General features: G+C 39.1%; 1 protein-coding gene across 10 annotated transcripts in view; it reads left to right on the forward strand.

Moving 5' to 3' along the window:
* PJA2 (praja ring finger ubiquitin ligase 2) overlaps positions 1 to 22,348 on the forward strand; it is a 75,009-nt gene that overhangs the window by 18,323 nt on the left and 34,338 nt on the right. For 6 of the 10 annotated variants that reach the window (XM_039338392.1, XM_039338389.1, XM_039338395.1 and 3 more), the window contains 3 exons: positions 1,201 to 1,401; positions 3,234 to 4,272; positions 13,332 to 13,517. In XM_039338392.1, coding sequence (XP_039194326.1) covers positions 1,203 to 1,401; positions 3,234 to 4,272; positions 13,332 to 13,517 — 1,424 coding nt within the window. In that variant the 5' untranslated portion in view covers positions 1,201 to 1,202. Of the gene's footprint in view, positions 1 to 1,200; positions 1,402 to 3,233; positions 4,273 to 13,331; positions 13,518 to 22,348 lie in introns of those variants that run through there. The other 4 variants (XM_039338387.1, XM_039338394.1, XM_039338393.1 and 1 more) reach the window with 2 other exon arrangements.

Here is a 22,348-nt window from a genome sequence, read left to right on the forward strand (position 1 = left end):
TACAAAATAGTTTTTAACTTTTTTATTTATTTATTCTATCAGATTCTTTTCCATTATTCCAAAATATAGATATGGAATATTTTGAGAAATTAAGGGGTTTTTCCTCCCAAAAGATAACTGATCTTTTGAGGAACATGAGCAGAATCTTTCATTAAATATTTTGTCTGAGATGATTTGTACAATAAAATTTTATTTAATATATATTATGAAAATATTTAAGTCACTGTATAGCAGGGGTGCCAAACTACTGGCCCGTGGGCCAGACGTATCATGAGGAAACCGTGCCTACCCCATTGCCGACAGTGGGGAAAAAGTTCTGATATGTCGCACGATGTCATGTGATGTAGCAAGTTTGACATGTCTACTGTATAGTATCACAAAATTGTAAGTCTTCAACAAAATGGGCATTACCCAAACTCAGTTTTATAATGATATTGAAAATCTTCCTATAATAATGCAAACCAATTGCTAATTGAGACAGAGATAAATTACATAAATAAACTAAATTTATGCTTAATATCTGCCTGGTATGGATTTGTTTCCAGTTTTGCTTATATAAAATAATTCACCTATCTAGTTTAGTTTGGAACTCTTGTATATCTGCTCCCTTGGTACATCCCCAACTTTCAGGTCTCTTCATTTTATTTCCCATAGCCCTTAGACTTATAAAGAGACACAAATGCATGCACACAATTTCTCTACTTCCCCATTTCTCCCTTTGCTTTGATAAAGTCTAATATGGCTAAAGCTAGAAGAGATTGCAATAGCCTCTAGTTGAGTCATTCTCTTCTTTCTATAATGGAAGATTACTTGGTATTAAGAGAATTAGTTAGAATTTGAAAGGTGAAGAGTGATTTATTTGGCAGTTCTTACTCTGCTTTCCAGCTCCCCTAAATTTTAAAAAAGCATACCTTAAAGTATATGTTAAAATATTAAAAATTAGAACTCCTTTATATTGTGCCAAGAGAGTTCACCAATATTATGATATACATGAATCCTGTATTACTGTTCCTAAATAATTGAAAAAAATATTGTGCTAATTGATTCTTTGCTTTCATACCAATTGAAACTCTTGTTAGCATTTATATTTATACTACAAAAACTTTTAGTATTAAAACTAAAATTAAATTAATTAAAACTTGTGTTCTGTTATATTTAGAATTATCTTTTCCTCCTTTCCCCTCTCCCCCTCTCTTGCAGTGATGGGTCAGGAAGCTGGAAAACCCACATGGCCAAAACCAGCAGGAGGCTATCAAACTATTACAGGGAGAAGATATGGAAGAAGACATGCCTATGTCAGTTTTAGACCATCTCTGATGAATCAAGAAAGATACTCAAACCAACACACAGAAGAATGTGAAGGATTAGAACTAGACAGTGTTCTAAAAGAAAATTTATTGTGTGTGTGTCACATAATTACAAATTATTATTATTTGATTCAGAGAAAACTTTCTACTTTGGGCAAACATTGCATAAAAGTTGTGAACTTAATATAATTTGAATATATCATATTGATCTTTTTATCTATATAATATATCAGGACCTAATTTGAATAAGATATAGTTATTATGTTGTAATCCAAGTCTGCCCCCAGGTTTGCATTATTTATTTTTAAATCAGCCTGACTTATATAAAAATAGATGGTAAAAGTAGGTCATCAGTGCTCATTTTCTTTATTATACATTCAAAGATCATATCTTTGAATATCTTTTAATATTTTGGGGTTATAGTTATGCTATTATCTACCATACTTGTAATTTCTAATTCATTATTATTTTCAGGTTTGCTTTAATTGGAATAGTTTATGTTAGTTTGCCTTTCAACATTGTTAACATTATATGATTGGTTCTTTCTATGTTGAATATTGTTCCAGCTATCAAATCTCTGTAATTGGTTTTGCTAAACCTTCTTGTATTTTAAATATTCTAAGAACTATTAGAGGTTTTCTTCAATCAAATTATACCAAATAATATCCCTCAATTGTACTATTGCAGCCATAGAGGCAATATTACGTAAGATGCCATAGTATTTATTTAACACATTTACATAATATTACTTTACCAAAATTGACTCACAACACATACAATGTGAATTACAATAAACGATATGTGTACCATTAGAATAGTAATCATAAGTGAACATCAATAACTAAATATCTCAAACTCCATCATAATGTTTTTTATTAAATGAGAAACATTAAAGGGGAAGTTTGGTGAAGGGAAAGAGGAAGCAAATCTAGAATCAAATTAAATCAGTCAAAGAAACATCTGTTCACAAAGTAGTGACACTACTTGAGCCATGTTAAATGAAATACTATATATTTGGGGTGATTCTGTTTAATATTAATGATAAAATACCCCATTCTTGATCTATAAGAAAATAATTTCTTTTTATTAGTGACAGTTGCATAGGATTTTCAGAACAAGATTATTCTTAATGAAGGTAGCAAATTAATACTGTATAATGATTTGGAAGTATTATGTGGCATGCTAGTATTAATTATATAATTGTTTAAATACATAGTCTGATTTAAGCCATAGAAACAAGTCAAAATGCTGGTTTATTATGAATAATCAAGCATGGCAGTGCATGCTGTTTTGTTGCTAGCATCTGCTCTTTATGCCTCTTTTTGGTTTTAAAAAAAGAACCTTTATCCTTATTTATTGATTTGTTTACCACCCATCTTGCCTCAAGGCAACTCTATTTAATTTCTTTAGTACTGCGTCTGTTCCTAAGAAGCTAAAAACAGTCAATCTTTGTTTTACAATTCTAATATAGTTTGTTGAGCAAGTTAACAAGCTGAACATTCCTGTTTTTATGTATCCCTGAACAAAATGGAGGGAAGATTCCTGATTTAGTTAGTAACTTTTGCTATATGTCTAATGGGAACAGTGGAGCTGTATCCATCAATGTGTTTGATTATTCACAACAAACCCAAAGTTTTTAAAATTATTTTTCTATTGGAATCATGCTAATAAATGTCATATTAGTAACTTTATTGGTATAGTATTGAAAGGTGAGGTAGAATTACAAATTATTACAAATAGATTTTCTTCTGAAAATGAGAAATACCTTAGTTATTTTGATACCTAGTGTTCCTAACCACTTTTTCTAAACGATTTACTGTATATTGATACATCTTTAATTACTGATTTTATCATATCTCTTTTACTATATAATCCAATAACTGGTCTTATCCTTCCAATGTATCTTTTTTATAATTCTATATAAAGGTTCCAGTCCACATGTCCAAGTATGTTCTCCATCATTATTACCAAATGTTGGATCAGAAGAACCTGTTTGTGAAGCTGATTCTAGCCAAGCTATCAGCACAGATACTTCAATGTTTTCTCCAACATGCTACAGTTTGTGTGATCTCCAAAATGTTGCCAACAATGAGAATTCTAATGACAATGTGGAGTCTACTTCTGAAGAGTGTAACAATCTTCATGGCCAGAATGGAATTGCCTTTGTAAACATTGACTCTTATGAACCAGACAGCAGTGATGGAGAGGAAGACGGTTTCCAAAGTGCTATCTCATTAGCTAAAGAAGAAACAGGACTATTTCAAGAAAAACTGGACAATATGCTTTCCAAGTTAGAAAAAGATATGGACTCCTTCAGTGATTTGCAGTCACACCTGCCTAGTTTCAGTTATAATACCATAAATAAAAGTTTCGAAGATCTTAGATTAGTGCCTTTTAGGAGACTTTCTAGCATAGAATCAGATACTGTTTATCAAAATAAGTCACTTTTGAAAATATCTAATGAAGAAACTTTAGCAAAAAGTAAACTTGTTTCTACTTATGATTTAGAACAGAAAAACAGTAGTACAGCTGAGCCTACAATTAGGACACATGTAGGAATTTGTAATGCACTGAGTACTACAAGCATGAAGGTGGACCAAGAGAATTCAGCTGAATTGGTAGTAAGACCCAAAGTTAGAAAACAGAATCCTATTAGTGAGATTGATAAAAAACAGTCTGTAATTAATGAAGAGGAAGAAAAGAGAAATACTAAAATGTGGAATGATAATGTAGATGACCAGCAATACAATGCTGAAATTATCTCAAAGCATAATAAAGAAAAAAAATCTAATATGGTTTTTGACCCCAAAGAGTATGGATTGGCTGAAAATAAAATAAAAAATGAACCAAGGAAACAAAATACAAGTCTTCAAGAAAAAAATAAAATAGATGATAATGCTTTTTGGGATGAATTTGAAGATTGTGGTAGAAAACTATCTAGTTCCAACAAAGATGAAGATGACAGGTAAGTTTTTTAAGAAGTTTAATTTTACATTTTCCAGATATTTGAATATTTTTGGTTAATATGCATAGTAAAATGACCCCCCCCCCCAAATCCTCAACACTGCAGTGTTAAAATTCCTTTTCAGATATCACAGTGCTACTTAGTATTTCTTCCAGATGTCTGTTGTACTTAACAGGTAGGTGGATCAGGCAATGTACATTTAAATAACACAATCCATTTAGTTTCAGCTAAATGTATTCATTTAATTTTCTCTATCAATAAACAAGCAAATAAATGTTTTGAGAAACTATACAAAAATGTGGTTTGCCGTACTTTTGCTTTTGGAAGTAAATTTATTCTACCAAGAAGAATACTTTGGTGACTTCTATAACAACATTGCTTGGATCCCAAATCATCTTACCAGAATAGAAAAACACGCAAATGTGCTCAGAAGAATCCCACCAAACTCCCTACAATCTTATGTCCCTGTCCAAGCCAATGTGACTAGTGTTTAAGTTTATAGCCAATCCATTAGTCTTTTGAAGTGATTTTTTAGGGAACAAGTAAGAAAATGACTGTTACATAAAAATTCTCAATGATCTCTGAATCAAACATTAACAATGAAATACTGTAGCGTAAATATACTTAATTTTTTCTTCAGTAGTACTGTCTACACATCCTAAGAGTATTAAAAATTTTATAAGATATTATTGGCATCTGATAGAAAGTTGCCCATTGTGCAGTACTGTGTCTGTCATTAGTTTAAAAATACAGAGCAACGAAGAACTGAAAAGTATGAGACATGATTAAATGCATAGGTAATATCCGATTTCATACAATCAAATTCTCAGACCTTCAAAAGTTGGTCCAAAGGGTTGGGAAACCCTCCAGAACAAGTACAAGGTAAATAATTACCACCCCTTCATTTAATTAGTTATATGCTTCAAGACTTTCTATTGTGTTCTATTTGTTTTGAACTGCACAAATGCAGTGTTAATGCATTTCTTAGGTTTGATTAAGCTGAAGATTATACAGAACTGTACAACCTGTTCACATATGGTTACAGTGGCACTAATATGTTCAAACTAAAAGATTCCATCTGCCAAAACTACTTCTGAAACTTAAGTTGTAGGGAAGGTTCATCTTAGATAATCACTATTAAAGGATTACAATATTTCCTGATAAATTGGGAGGATTTTTTCCGGTGAATGAAATAGTTAAGAGCTTAGCAATATTTTCCTGAATATTTAAATGCATTTCATTATTTTTCACTATATCTCTGTTAAATATGATCTGTCAGAAATGTTCCTCCTTTAAATCTGTGTTGAAGAACTGAGAAATGCTCAGTTTGCTTTGTACCTTGAACCTGGCTTCCCAAATATATATAATGTTTTCTGAGGTTTTCGTGGGTGTTTTATGTAGGTCTTTGGTTGTTCGGGTTTTCTCCCGCGTAAAATTACCCACAGAATAATATCCACCATCCTTAGAAACCCCAAAGATAAAATTGAATTAGAAAATCAAGGAGTATACGAAATCCCATGCACCACTTGTCCCACCACATACATCGGACAAACCAACAGAAGAATAAGTGCACGCATTGAAGAACATAAGAACTCAGTCAAAAAAGAGGAACCAACATCTTCCCTGGTCCAACACCTTAAAGCCACAGGACATGAAATTGACTTTAAAAATACCAGAACCATTGCCAAAAGTGAACATTTTAATAACAGAATAATCAGAGAAGCCATCGAGATAGAAAAACGCCCACACAGCATGAACAAGCAAGATGATACCTCCTGCCTACCAGCCATTTGGAAACCCGCCCTTATTGACAAACGACTCCCTAACACAAAAAATGATACCAGACCCACACTCACAAAAACCACACAGGATGTCACCACCACACATCCACGCAAAAAGCAAACCCAAAGCCACACCGATGATGAGGCACGACCAGAAGCCAGACCACAGCTGCATCATTAGCCACTTTAAACCCCTCCAATCCATACATGAAGCAAATTGACACGCTCCATGAAGATGAAGCATTACCACGAACGCGAAGCCAAAAAATAGCAAGGCAGCCCAAAATCTTAAAACCCCCTGCAACTCAGACTAACCTGAGCACAACCAAACAGAACACGCCCCCAGCCAATCAGAGCACAGCCAACCCCCCCAGCCAATCAGCACAGCCAACCCCCCAGCCAATCAGAGCACAGCCAAGCCCCTAACCAATCAGAACACACCTCCACCCAATCAGAACACAGCCAAGCTCCCACCCAATCAGTTCATACCCCCACTGGCAGTTAAAAGGAAGAAACAGCTAAGAGCACACATTGCTGCTCGAAGCACGAAGCTGAAAACACCAGCCTGAAGATGACGAATGGGACTTCGTCGAAACGTCGCCAAGACACTTCCAATTTTACGCGGGAGAAAACCCGAACAACCAAAGACCTATATATATATATATATATATATATATATATATATATATATATATATATATTAACCTAAGATTACATTACTCCAACCTTTTTCCCGGATGGGTTAGGAATACCGCAATGTGTACAGTTGGAGTGTCTTGAAGATGAAACATACCTTCAAATAAAGAAAACAAAGACAATTTTGGAAGCCTAAGATGGAGGCTGCGGATTTTTGGAAGTCTCAAACTGATTTAGATTTTTTGTATATACCTAAAGTAAGGGGATAGTAGTTCTCCAGCACAGGAGATGGAGAATCCACCAATGGGTTTACTCTGTCTTTCTGCCCAATCAGATCAAGTCAACCAAACCTGCTACACCTGTCCTGAACTAGGGTGTCCCAATCTCAACTTGATCTTTGCCCAGGGCAGATGTGCATGTTTGGCTCACAGGCAGGTATATCGAGTCCCATTGGTGGATTTTCCATATTATCACTGTCTCCTGAGCAGCGCTGGGATCAGCGCTGCTTCAGCTTGACTGCTAAACACCTGAATTCCCTCTAGACCCAGGCAGAACGGAGGCTTCTGTTCTCCCTTCCTTCCCTCAGGCAGCACAGGGCTCAATGCTGTAGCGATTCCCTTCCTCCGCTCCTCATCAGGTCTCCCTTTGTCAGAGCTTGCAGCCGCAGCTTCGATGGCGGCGCGGCGGCTGAATCAGGCATTTTGCACTCACGTGCGGGCCCGATTCTTTTCTCCTTCGTATCAAGACCTGATTCTCTCTTTTGGACTCGGCGACCAACAACGGGGTGGTTGCTTGCTTGCGTCACCGGAATGGCTATTTAGGTAGGCGTGCGGGTCGGTTTTACCCTCCTCTCCGACAGTCGCTCGGGGGATTCTTACTGTTTGATGCGGCCGCCATTTTGCAGACCATGTGGCTACCAATGTTTCTTTGCAGACCATGTGGCTACCGATGGGGAAGGGGATCCTCCTTTCTACTGTTCCCAGCCACCCTGTTCCCTCCAGACTCCTCGCATAGTGGCGTGGGCCAGCTCCCTTCTTCTCAGCATTGGCTTAATACAGCCTTTCTCCATTCAGCGCAGAGGAAATAGACCAGGCCGCAGCCGCCATTTTGAACGGCCTTTATGCTCGTTTTCACTGGCCCGTAGGCCTGTGTATTCAGTGGCTCCCTAGGGTTCTCAAAAGGGTTTCCCCAAAGGTTTTTGGGGTCCCTTCATAGGGGTGTCACATACACTTCTTCCTTTTTATTTTTTCCTTTTTCTGGAGCACATAGTCCATTGGGCCCAATTTAGGCCCCGATCTAGTATCTCCCTACCTGGTCACCACCTGGCGGGCTGTGCATCGGACTGTGGTTACCACACAAGGAATTTTGGTCACCTCCACAGATCTGCCTGCCGCACAAAGCGTGTTGCCAGTTATCACCTTGCTGGCCTGGTAACACCATGCATCCTACGAGCAGGCTGGCTGTCATCACCTCGGTGACTTTGCCACAGCCGTAGACCCGACCGGTCATCGGGAGTACCACCAGTCTGGTGACCAGGGGGGCAGGGCGATCATTATCATCCCTTGCCCTTAACTTTTACTCGCCAATCGATCCACTGCCAGGGGTATCCTTCCGTGCACCTGAGTTTACCTTCACCAGGATGAAGGACAGCACAGCCTCCCAGACTAAGGACACCTTACCTCCTTTCTTGGGCCGGAAACGGCACAGGTCCTCCAACCAGGAGGCCGCAGATAGGATCTTGGACAAGGCCAAGGCTATCTCTAGGAGGAAGACCTCCAAATTGGCAGAGAAACAGGCCAGCAGGAGACACCAGACTATGGAGAAAAGCACAAAAGCAGGCCAAAAGCACAAAAGCAGGCCAGGGCTGAGGCTGAACAAGCTGAGGCTCTTTTCTTTGATTTACCACTGGGTCCCTCTACCTCTGCCCAGGGGGTCTGGTCACCAGGGGCACTTCTCGCTTCTCCCGCTCCGCCTGGACCAGATCAGAACATCCACACCCTTCAATCACTACCTGTACCACGGGTCCAACGCCGGGTTCCAGAGGCAACCTTCACCCCCACGGCTATGGGACTCAGGATAGCTGAGTCTGACACCTTCCCCCCTGAGGATTGCCTTCCAGCTTTAATTGCTCAGGTGGTGGATCGGGCTCTCATGGCCAGGTCATCGCATGTGCCCAGGGCCAATTCAGTGATTTCCCTTCCAATCCCCCAGTCGGCAACTCCGGGATATCACGGGCCTCCCTCCCAGTCCCAATCTTTATACAGCAGGGCCTCATCCCCTCCAGAATATGATCAAGAGTTAGATGCCCCATGGTCGAAGGAGGAGAATTCTCCCCCGGACCCGCCAACATTTGGCAGGCTTTTTAATCCCTCTCTTTTTCTGCCCTTGCTTTGTAAGGCCAGTTCTATGGCACACATTGGCCCTGATCGTGCTACTCCAGCAGCAACAACTGCACCCGACTCAGACGCGGACCCTGTCTTCACCGAACCGGTAGTAATACAACACCACGTATTTTGTCTGCCCCTATTTCTCAATGCGGTCCGGAAACAGTGGGTCACCTCTAGCACTTTTCCTCTCCCTAGTAGAAATGATAAAAAACTCTTCAGCGTTGCTCCAGATTTGGCAGATGCGCTAGAAGTGCCTATGGTGGATGAGCCTTTAGTCTCTCTCCTGTCCTCCACCACAATCTCAGGAGATATATCTGAGGCACTAAAGACAGAAGATCGGAGATGGGAGCTAACATTCTGCAGGACCCACCAGGCAGCGGCGTGGGCTATCAGGGCTGCCACTTCAGCATCCTTTTTTACCAGGTCCTCTCTCCTTTGGCTCCGTCAGCTCCAAGCCAGGATTCCCTCGGAGGATGTTCGTACACATCAGGACCTGAGCAAGCTAGTGGCAGCAATGGAATATGCTTCCGATGCGACTCTACATGCTGTCAGGTTTTCTTCCAGGGGCATGGCATCCAACGTCATGGTACGTCGCATGCTCTGGCTAAAGCACTGGCATGCTGACGCTAAGTCCAAATGGCGCCTGGCAGCGGCCCTGTACCAGGGTGGTAAACTATTCGGGGAAGCCTTAGCCCCGTACCTGACCGAGAACAAGGACTAACGGAGGTACTTACCCATCTCACCAGACAGGCCAACAGATGGGCCAAGCTTTACGCCTGCAGGCAGTCCTTTTGGTCAGGAGCTAGTCCCAGCTATGCACAACCCCCTGCCCCTTCACAGCCAGGCAGGACCGCCCGGCTGACAGGTCGGGTTCTAGGCCCAGGCATCAGTTCCAGGGCAAACGGCCCTTTCGGGGGGACGTCCATTCCGACGGTCTAAGCGACTCTCGGACGGTCCTCCCATAGGGGGCAGGTTGTTCCTCTTTGCTCACCAGTGGGAGGTCACCACCATAGACGCCTGGGTCCTGAACACCATCACAGCCTGTCCCTGGAATTCAATTCCAGTCCACCGGGATGTTTCATTTCTTGCCCTCAATCAAGAAATCCCACAAAGGGGACGCATGCAAGAGGCCGTTCGTCACCTCCTGGACATAAGGGCCATAGAACCGATGCCGGCAGGTCAAAGGGGTCGGGGATTCCACTCCATCCTCTTTGTGGTCCCCAAGGCCTCGGGAGGATGGAGAGCAATCTTACACCTCAAAGGTCTGAATTACCATCTTGCATATCGAAAATTCAAGATGCAAACGCTCCAGTCCATCTTGGGCAGTGTGAGAAGGGGAAACTTCCTGACGTCCATAGACTTCACGGAAGCGTATCTCCACATTCCCATCTCTCTCAACCACCGCTGGTTTCTAAGGTTTAATTATATGGGTCACCATTATCAATACAGGGCACTCCCATTCGGCCTGTCTTCCTTTCCGAGAGTGTTTATCAAGATCCTGGCGGTACTTGCCGCTCACCTGAGAGTGGTGCCGGTCCGTGTCCAATGCTACCTGGATGACATTCTAATCCAGTCGTCGATCCCAGCTGCCTAGTCAGACTTCAGGCTGGTGATAAAAGTCCTCCAGGACCACGGATTCTCAGTAAACTTTCAAAAGAGCCAGACAGTTCCCGCGACCAGGCTATTACACCTAGGGGCCATCATAGACAAGGTAGGATGCCGGGTTTATCTGTCCCAGGAACGTCGGGACAGTATTCGGGAGTTGGTCCTCAAAATATGCAGGGACCAGACAATGACATTGGCCATCCTTTCCCAATTACTAGGGAAGATGATATTGTACATAGTGATTGTTCCCTGGGCCAGATTACATTTCAGGAACCTCCAGTGGTTTCTGCTTCCTTTCCAAAGGCTGGGCACCAGCTCCAGCAGCCGAAGGGTAAGGGTCTCTCCTCAAACCTTGTGATCTCTCAAGTGGTGGCTCTCTCCAGCCATGGCCAGAGGGTCCTCCTTCAAAGAGCCCGTTCGACTCACCATCATGACTGATGCCAGTTTCTTTGGTTGGGGAGCACACCTTCAGTTGCAGTGGGCTGAAGGACGGTGGTCCCGGTCAGACCTGAGGCACAACATCAACTGGTTGGAGCTCAGGGCTATGCACCTGACCTTCTGTCACTTCCGCAACAGGGTTGCGAGGCATCACGTGCTGGTCCTCCACAGACAATGTGGCGGCAAAGGCCCATGTGAACCGGCGGGGGTACCCGATCCTGGACCCTCATGTCTGAGGCCCAATTGTTGGGCTTCTGAGCAGAGACCAACCTTGCCTCCATCAGAGCTGACCACATCTCAGGGGAGGCGAACAGAGAGGCAGACTTCCTGAGCAGGTCGACAGTGGACCACTCAGAATGGCGTCTACACTTGGACCTCTTCAGGGAGATCTCAGACAGGTTTGGCACACCGATTGTAGACCTGTTCACCTCCCTAGCAAACACCCAACTACTGAGGAAATGCTCAGTTTGCTTTGTACCTTGAACCTGGCTTCCCAAATATATATATTAACCTAAGATTACATTACTCCAACCTTTTTCCCAGGTGGGTTAGGAATACCCCAATGTGTACAGTTGGAGTCTCTTGAAGATGAAACATACCTTCAAATAAAGAAAACAAAGAAAATTTTGGAAGCCTAAGATGGAGGCTGTGGATTTTTGGAAGTTTCAAACTGATTTAGATTTTTTGTATATACCTAAAGTAAGGGGATAGTAGATTTGGAATACAAACAAAAATATTCTGAAATTGTGTCTACTATTGTTGTATTTAAATGGGAAGGCTTTGGTTTCATAATTTTAGAAAGTAAAAGTATTTTACAGTAAAAAAATATTGCCTAGATTTGAATGAAAATGAAATTTTCAAGTTTTTTAAAACAAACTTTCATGAAGATCAATGCTATTTTTCTATTCATATTATTATCACATTAGATTTATATCTTTTATTTTGTATATTAAATCTACTTTGTGATATTATTTAACAATTAAGAAAAATAGAAAATAATGGAAGTATTCATAATACATCTTAAAACTGGCAGCATTTCAAGTCTGCTGTTAATAATTCCCTTAGTGCTTACAGACATTGCTGTCCAATATCATTAGGAAAAGGCTTTGGATTTTAAATGTAGTTAGAAAGTGTTGGAATTTTAGAGTAGTTTCCTGTTAGCAAATAGTTCAGAACTGAGACTGCAATGTTGAGAATGTAAAATAGTACAAAGACCATAATTTATATATAAAATTAAAAGCTTTAAAATACTCAGTAACAATAATAGAGTTGGAAGGGACCTTTGAGGTCTTCTAGTCCAACCCCCTGCTCATGCCATTTCAGACAAATGGTTGTTAAGTCTTCTTAAAAACTTCCAGTGTTGGAGCATTTACAACTTCTGGAGGCAGGTTGTTCCACTGATTAATTGTTCTAACTGTCAGGAAATTTCTCCTTAGTTCTAGGTTGCTTCTCTCTTTGATTAGTTTCCATCCATTCCTTCAGGAATTTCTGTTCTGTATCTAGCTCCTTGTGATATGGTTGATAATCTTGATATTTGTAGGAGCAAATTATGTTTAGCAACTTTGATTCTAGAAAGCTACCAACTGCCCATTCATTCATTGTTTATTTATTTACAATTTTTGTTTAAAATTTAGGTGTGTGTAAGAAGAAAAAGAGAACAATATATGAATGTCCAGAACATTGTTTCATCATGTTCTCAACATGTTTATTAGATGTTTATTGCCAGTCCTATATTATTAAATATACATTTTCATATCAGAAATGAGCTTAAAGTAAAGTATTATTTTTCTTTGCATTATGTCAGTTCTAATCTGATGCTGCAGAGGAATCTAAAGTCTAGTATCAGAGAGGAGATTTTTTAATAAAATAGATCTTAATTTTCTTGGTGTTCCTTTCTCAGAACATTCCCATCAGATTATAGATATTTTATTCTATTTTTTAATAGGATGTAAGATTAGGATTTCAGGTTGAAAGAAGCAGTAACTTTTTCTGTTTGGACTCTCCTGGGAAAATTTGTAAGGGATTTCTTTTTTGTAGTATGATTTTAGTAGGAAATTATCTCCTACTCTTATGGACAGAGTCATCCAAACTTGAGCATGTTCATATCCAAAAGGGAAACTAAACTTCTCCATTTTATGGTTAGCTTGATTGAATCATGGCAAATATTAACTCTATCAATCTTTAAGTGCAACTGGACTCTCTCAAATTGCAGCTCAGAATGCAGTGATGGTGAATGGTCTGCATCCGTGCCTTCATATTTTTCTGTGACTGTGAAAGATCAGTCCTCCAGTGATGAAAGCTGGGAGACACTTCCAGGCAAAGAGGAACAGGAACCTGAAGAGCAGAGTGATAGCAGTGGTGTTGAAGAGGAACATAATGAATTTGGTTTCCAATCACGGTATGTCATTCTATTAATGAAGTGCTTTTCCTCCCTACAAAAATCTATGCTATACTGTATGCACTGTATGTAGTCTATACACAACATAGAAAATGCACATAAATGTATATTCATGTATTATACTAAACATGTACGTATAAGTGTTGCTGAGAGAAAAGGAGAAACAGGAAAGGTGGGTGGAAAATAGTCATTAAAAGGAGAGGTGTATGGATTAAAGAATTACATGTGAGGTTTTTTTTGGGGGGGGGGGAGATATACCTGTGTTTGATACAGTTTTGGAATGCTTTTCTGACTTGAGCAAGCTGCTGGTCTTCCTGTCCTTAGCAACTGTGATAGAATCAGAGAATCCTTGAGAGGGAAGAGGGGATAAAATGTAAATTTAAAATAAAACCCCAATAATAAAACAAAAACATAAAAAGAAATAGAATTTTCAAAATATATTTAAACAGGCTAAGCATATAACAATAATAATAATAATAATAATAATAATAATAATAATAATAATAATAATAATAATATAATGGAGAAGATAACAAAATACAAAGACCTACAAATAGAAATAGAAAGACTGTGGCAAAAGCAAGCAAGGGTAGTACCAATAGTCATAGGCTCCTTGGGTGCAATCCCAAAACAACTGGAGCACCACGTGAACACCATTGGCATTGACAAATTCGCTATTAGTCAATTGCAAAAGGCGGCCTTATTAGGAACTGCTTCCCTCCTGCGACGATATCTGTAATACCATCAAACATCCACATCTGCCTATCCCAGGTCCTGGGTAAGGACTCGATAGGTAGACAAAATGCCAAATCCAGTCTGAACATCTGGCTCACTGTGCGATGATCCATAATAATAATAATAATAATAATTGATAAAATTAAACTGCTCTGGGACTTCAGAATTCAAATAGACAAGCACCTGCAACATAATACCCTGGACTTAACAATTGTCGATAAGAAAGACAAAAAAGTCTGGATAGTGGCCGTGGCAGTGCCTGGAGACAGCAGAATAGACGAGAAAGAACTGGAGAAGATAACAAAATACAAAGACTTACAAATAAAAATAGAAAGACTGGCAAAGGCAAGCAAGGGTAGTACCAATAGTAATAGGTGCCTTGGGTGCAATCCCAAAACAATTGGAGCACCACTTGAACACCATTGGCCTTGACAAATTCGCTATTAGTCAATTGCAAAAGGCGGCCTTACTAGGAACTGCTTCCATCCTGCGACGATATCTGTAATACCATCAAACATCCACATCTGCCTATCCCAGATCCTGGATAAGGACTAGATAAGTAGACAAAATGCCAAATCCAGTCTGAACATCTGGCTGACTGTGCGATGATCCATAATAATAATAATAATCCCCCAGTGAGGCACTACCTTGACGTGGTTGTGGGGCTTGTGTACTCTGAGGAAGATGAGAGCTATGCCAGAGGTTCAACCATACTGGACAGGTCTCATCAGAGGAGTCAGACAAAGAGTGTCTCTCCCATACAAAATATGGTGAGACGTAAATTTCAGAATGCCATACCGGCTCGGACGTCGCCCGGGTTAACAAGGTCCGCACTAGATATTGGAGTTCCTGGATATCTGGTGAAAAATGGGTTACAGGACTCAGGACTGTTGGCTGAGCAACCAGGGCCAGCAGCTGCAGAACTACTGGAAGAAAAGGTGTTTACCCGTCGCAGATACACAGTGATGGAAAACAAAGAAATAATGATCTGTTACTACAGATCAAGTCCAACAAGACGAGGATATCTAAAACGAATGCACCAGTTCTGGAAAGAACAACATCCAGAATCAGAAATAACAGAACAGAGACTAGCAGATCAACGCCGATTTATAATACGAAATAAAGTATTTACAGAAACAGAATTGGACGAACTGCAAGAGGTTTACCCAGGGCAAAGAAATCAAAGCCTTACCAGAAGTAATTCAGAATATAGAGGCAAACCAGGGGGAGTTTGCAGTGAAAGAATCCAGTAGAGATATACAACTGTTCTCATTTGGAAACCAGGCACCTCTTCCTCAGGAAGAACAAAACCCTCTAACTAAAGAAATAAAAGAATTGAAACAAAGAATAACTGAGCATCTAGAACAGCACAAAAACAACAGAATAAGGCTGCCTGCATTGAAGCTTGTTCCAAAGAAACAGCTAGCACAAGCATTAAAAGATGCAAATACTGCAATAGCAAGTATAAGCACCAATTCACTGCAAGAAACAAACCAACTAATGTACAGCACAGCTGCAGTTATAACTGAATACCTGGGATGCAAAATCAACAAAGAAGAAAAACAAACAAACAGTGCACCAGAAAAATGGAAGGTTAGACTAGAAAATAAGATCAGCAAGTTAAGATCACATGCAAGCAAGCTAGAACAGATGAAAGAAAAGAAGCTGAAGAACAAGAAGACCAAAGAATACCTAATCAAGAAATACCACTTAGAAACAAGGAAGATCAAGGAAGCACTGGAAATAATAAAGCAACAAATAACAGCTATAGCCAGGAAAATCAGTAGATATGAAGCTCGAATTGCAAACTATAGGCAGAACCTCCAATTTCAATCCAATCAGAAACGTTTCTACCAATCCATCAATGGAGAAACTGCAAGGAATCAGTCAGTACCTGACAAGGAAGAAAACAGTGCAGTTCTGGAAGCAGATATGGGATAACCCAAAGAAATACAACAAGGATGCGGCTTGGTTAAAAGAGGTGGATGCAAATAAAACAGAAGTTGAAATGAAAGAACTAGTAATAACAACAAAAATGGTAGAAAAAAGAGCAAAGAAAATCAAAAAATTGGTCAGCACCAGTGAAGATGAAGATGAACATGCATGGGTTTTGGTTGAAACATCTAACTGTTATACACCCACTCATTGCCAAGCAGTTCAACAATATACTACAAGGAGGAGAAATTGAAAAGTGGCTAACAACTGGGAAAACCTACCTAATAATGAAAAATCCAGCAAAAGGGGCAACACCAGGTAACTACAGGCCAATTACCTGCTTACCAACAACTTTCAAATTACTAACTGGTGTGGTAGCTGATGCAGTACAACAGCATCTAGTTGAAAACAATCTCTTTCCACCTGAGCAGAAAGGAAACCGCCCCAATAGCAGAGGAACAAAAGATCAACTCCTAATAGACAAAATGATCTTGGAAAACTGCAAGAGAAGGAAGACCAACCTGAATGTGGCATGGATTGACTACAAAAAGGCATTTGACTCTCTGCCACATGATTGGATAATAAAGTGCCTAGAAATAACAGGAGTCAGTAGAAACATCAGAAAATTTGTGCAAAGATCGATGGCACAATGGAAGACACAGTTGCAGATCAATGGTGAGAGGCTGGGAGAGGTTAATATCAAAGAGAGGGAATTTTCAATGAGATTCATTATCACCATTACTATTTGTTATTGCACTGTTTCCTCTGTCAACAATACTGAATAACTCAGGACATGGCTATCAAACATCAAAAACATCTGCTAGACTATCCCACCTCCTTTACATGGATGATCTGAAGCTGTATGGAAAAACATCATCTGAAATAGAATCGCTGCTCAACACTGTCCGTATATATAGCCAAGATATTGTAATGGAGTTTGGCTTGGACAAATGTGCCACACTTACTATCAAACAAGGAAAAATAGTGAAAACTGAAGGAATCAAGATGCCCCACGAAAATAACATTAAGAGTCTGGATGAGGAAGAGTACTACAAATACTTGGGTATCCTTCAAGCTGACAACATCAAGCACACTGAAGTCAAGAGAGTGAAGAAGATCTTAAAGTCCAAACTCAATGGAGGAAATACCATAAAGGCAATCAACACCTGGGCAATCCCAGTCATTAGGTACACAGCTGGAATAGTGGACTGGACTCAAGCAGAACTAAAAGCAATGGATAGGCAGACCAGAAAAATAATGACAATGAATCATGCCCTTCATCCACGCAGTGACATTGACAGACTTTATCTACCAAGGCAAATAGGTGGGCGTGGAATGCTACAAGTACATCAGATGGTTGAAGAAGAAAAAATGGCTTTGGAAGAATATCTGAAGAACAATGATGAAGATGCACTGAAATTAGTATATCAGGAAGGCTTACTAACTACTGGAGAGACCAAACTGGCCTACAAGAAAGACCAAATGAAGAACAGAATAGAGGCATGGGAAGACAAAGCACTACATGGCCAATACATGAAAAAAATAGCTGGGAAAGCAGATAATAATAAAACCTGGCAATGGCTAAGAGCAGGAAAATTGAAGAAAGAGACCGAGGGACTAATTCTGGCTGCACAAGACCAAGCCTTAAGGACAAATGCATACAAAGTCAAAATTGAGAAGACAGCAACAGACAGTAAGTGCCGCCTATGCAAAGAAGCTGAAGAAACAGTGGACCACTTGGTAAGCTGTTGCAAGAAGATTGCACAAACTGATTACAAGCAGCGGCATGACAAAGTAGCAACAATGGTGCATTGGAAGATCTGCAAAAAATATCATTTGCCTGTAAGCAAAAACTGGTGGGATCATAAAATAGAGAAAGTCATAGAAAATGATAAAATTAAACTGCTCTGGGACTTCAGAATTCAAACAGACAAGCACCTGCAACATAACACCCCAGACTTAACAATTGTCGATAAGAAAGACAAAAAAGTCTGGATAGTGGACGTGGCAGTGCCTGGAGACAGCAGAATAGAAGAGAAAGAACTGGAGAAGATAACAAAATACAAAGACCTACAAATAGAAATAGAAAGACTGTGGCAAAAGCAAGCAAAGGGTAGTACCAATAGTAATAGGCTCCTTGGGTGCAATCCCAAAACAACTGGAGCACACTTGAACACATTGGCATTGACAAATTCGCTATTAGTCAATTGCAAAAGGCGGCCTTATTAGGAACTGCTTCCATCCTGCGACGATACTGTAATACCATCAAACATCCACATCTGCCTATCCCAGGTCCTGGGTAAGGACTCGATAGGTAGACAAAATGCCAAATCCAGTCTGAACATCTGGCTGACTGTGCGATGATCAATAATAATAATAATAATAAATAAGAGAGTTAGAAGGGACCTTGGAGGTCATCTAGTCCAACCCCCTACTCGGGCAGGAAAACCTATACCATTTCAGACAAATGGTTGTCCAGTCTCTTCTTAAAAACATCCAGTGTTGGAGCATTCACAGCTTCTGTAGGCAGGTTGTTCCATTGATTAATCGTTCTAACTGTCAGGAAATTTCTCCTTAGTTCCAGTTTGCTTCTCTCTTTGGTTAGTTTCCTTCTGTTGCTTTTTGTCTTGCCCTCAAGTGCTTTGGAGAATAACTTGACTCCCTCTTCTTTGTGGCAGCCCCTGAGATATTGGAACACTGCTATCATATCACCCCTAGGCCTTCTCTTGATTAAACTAGACATATCCAATTCCAGCAACCTTATATGTTTTAGTCTCCAGTCCTCTAATCATCTTTGTTGCTCTTCTCTGTACTCTTTCTAGTGTCTCATCATCTTTTTTACATTGTAGTGACCAAAACTGGATATAGTATTCCAAGTGTGGCCTTACCAAGGTTTTGTAAAGTGGTATTAATACTTCATGTGATCTTGATTCTTTCCCTCTGTTAATGCAGCCTAGCACTGTGTTGGCTTTTTGGGCAGCTGCAGCACACTGCTGGCTCATATTTAAGTGATTGTCCACTAGGATAACTTCTAAAATATATAACTTCTAGAATAGTTATGAAGGTAGACAGCCAGCATGCATAGAAACTCCTCAACTTACAAACAATTACTACTATTCAAGTTATAGATAGCCTCAGAAAAGGTGCTTTTTGCAGTCTATTTATTCTATTTATTAGGCATTGGAGGGTGTTTTGGAAAAAGGTGGACCTATACTTTAGGGATGGGCTCCACTTGAACCAAAATGGAAACAAACTACTGACACTTACAAGGATGGCAGAGTAGCAGGGAAAAACCTGATAGGAGTTGAGCAACATTCGAATTGGAAACAATAATTACTTAGGGAAGGAATTGAAAATTATGTCTCTTCTAAAGGGGAGGTGATGGACTTAGGAAAGGATAATGTAGTCACATGTGATACTCAACATGGCCAAATAAAGGAATATGGCCCAAACCCAGTTTATTTAGAAAGAGAAACTGAACAAATTCTTTGCTTTCACAAGAGAAAAAATCAGGACAGTTTTCTAAACCTGAGTTTCTGTTTTCAAGAAAAGAATCAGATGAATTGAGCCATAGTGGTGATAACAGAAGTGGTGCTTGGCCTTATTGACAAATGACCAGGCCTTAATGGCATCCACCCAAGGATTATTAAGGAGTTTAAAGCTGAAATTGTAGACCACCTAAGTAAAATATGCAACCTGTCTTTATACTTGGGCTCTGAGATGAAGGACTGGAAGGTTAGCTAATGTAACTCTTTATTTTTAAGAAGGCCTCACAGGGAGATGAAGGAAATTATGAGCCTGTCAGCTTAACACATGTTCTAAGGAAGTTAGTGGAGACTGCTATTAAAGATAAAATTACCAAACTTTGGAAACATGGGCCTTGTTCAAGAATACCCAACATGGGTTTGCTAAGAGAAAGTATTATCTAATTAATTGAACAGAGGTTTTTGAGGATATTAGTAAGGATGTGGAAGAATAAACCAATAGGCACTGTCTGCTTAGATTTTTCAAAAAAAATAATGTCCCTTTTCAAAGATAATGTCCCTTTTCAAAGACTTCTAATTAAGCTTAACAGCCATGGAATAAAAGGACAAATCTCTTTATGCACTAATCAAATCAAATCTTTTATTACAGGCAAAGACTAGCATAAGGAGGATGGGATACAGTTAAAAAGCATAAAAATACTGTATATCAGAATAAAATATTTCATATAAAAAACTAAAAAAAATCTAAAAGGAATCTAAAAAGGAGGAGCAGTATACAGGCATAAGCACAGCAAACTAAATATTTCACTACAAATAGAGCTATGTGATCATTAAAACTGGTTTATGGTATCAATAAATTTTATATTTTAACAGTTTATATCTAATGCTATTTAATAAGGAATGCTTCTAGTAATATTACTTGGATGTGAAGATAGTTTGGCTCTGTAACTTATCACTAGGCCCATCACTACATGAAATGAGACTGGTTTACAAAATGGCAAATGTAACTGAGGGAACAATTCACAAGAGAATCACCACCACACCAAGATTTAGGCTTCCATAAAATACATTTTTACAATATAGTATAATTTTGTGCCTCAGTAATTAACCAGAAGTTCTGTAACATATATACTACTGTCTGCCTCTTCCTCTCTGGTAATGTAGTATTTTATGAGGGGGTTTTTGCCATTTGGATTACTGTCATAAATGCCAAAATAGCAAGCAGCATAGTATTTTTAAAGCGTTTAAACACTTTAGAAAATGAACAAAAAAGGAGAAACCTGCACTCTTGTTTTGGGTAAAACAAAGGAAATTGCTTCACATGCATTCTAGAATATCACAATATTCCAGGCAACTTCCTCAGTCAGCAAATATTTGGAGTTATAAAGATGAAAAAGTAACTTCGCAATCAATGCCCACATTTATTACCTTTGCAACATCTCTCTTTTCACCACATATTTGCCTTACAGTCAGTTATAGATGTATAGTTGTTCTGTGCCTGACCCATTTTTTCCTTTATCTTCCCCTCATAGAGTAAAGAGATTGCCTAAACAAGCAATCTCTTCTTGAGCTGCTTTTCTCTGCAATGCAGCACTCCCTTAAAAATTGCTAACTGCAAGTAAACAACTCAGTTCTATGAACTTAATTAGCCTGCTTACAGCTGCCTGCAACTGACAAGACTTTAATCAAACAGTAACATGATGTCACTAAAGTCAATGACTTCTTTTAATGATTTAAATTTTTCTTTGCTCTTAAAGGGTATAAATCTTAATGAAAATGGAAATAGGGCAAATTTGGAGATTAATTTATGGTAGCACAGATAATAAGCATGTATATGATATGAACCTTTTTAGGGGAAATTTCATTGCCTATCTAGGTTAGATTGTTATACTTCCTACCAGAGAAGTAAAGACTCTGACTCCAAAAGACTAAAATGCTAAAGTCTAAAAAAAAAGTTGAAAAATACCAATCTTATTTTTAATGTTTTTATCTTGCTTACAATATTTGGCCATTGTGCAATGTCATATTTAGAATAATAATACAGATTATTTAATTTCATCTAATGTTATATTACATTCAGATACAAAAATACTGAAATTTGATAAATGCAGATTTATCAAAAAATCCTCAGGTTGATTAAAGCTTTTTAGTCTTACTTTTGGATCATTTTTCTCAAGAAATGAATGGACACATATAATTTTTTCAGTCATTTGTGTAAACAGATTCTCTTTATCTAGTTTTAGGATTGTGTGGAAAACACATCACATTTTAGATCATGTTTATGCAGAAATGTTATTCAAAAGGATCCAGAAACTTAAAGATACTACAGAGCTAGTAAAAGGTTTTCTCTTGCAAAATAGAAAATGAGAATTTCAGCCTTCTTTTGCTTACAAATTGATGTTTCACTTTCCCAAGCAGCAGATCTATTTAATCCTTGTTTTCTTTTGTTTTGCTCCATTTTTAACATTTTTTGTAGGTTTCAGCTCTTTCAGTGTTTGAGCCTTCTGGTACCATACATAAAGATTCAGGTTGTTGTGTCATACTCAAGGCTTGGTTTTATGTGCATCATTCTTTTTCTTATGTATTATTTTAAAATTTCAGCTCATTATGCACCCATAGTAGTTTCCAATTTTTTCAAAGTTAAGCAGATGTATTATCCAATACTAATTCTCAAAA

The sequence above is a fragment of the Crotalus tigris genome, unplaced genomic scaffold (assembly GCF_016545835.1).
Source record: "Crotalus tigris isolate CLP2741 ecotype Arizona unplaced genomic scaffold, ASM1654583v1 scf7180000017700.2314712, whole genome shotgun sequence".
NCBI classification, from domain to species: domain Eukaryota; kingdom Metazoa; phylum Chordata; class Lepidosauria; order Squamata; family Viperidae; genus Crotalus; species Crotalus tigris.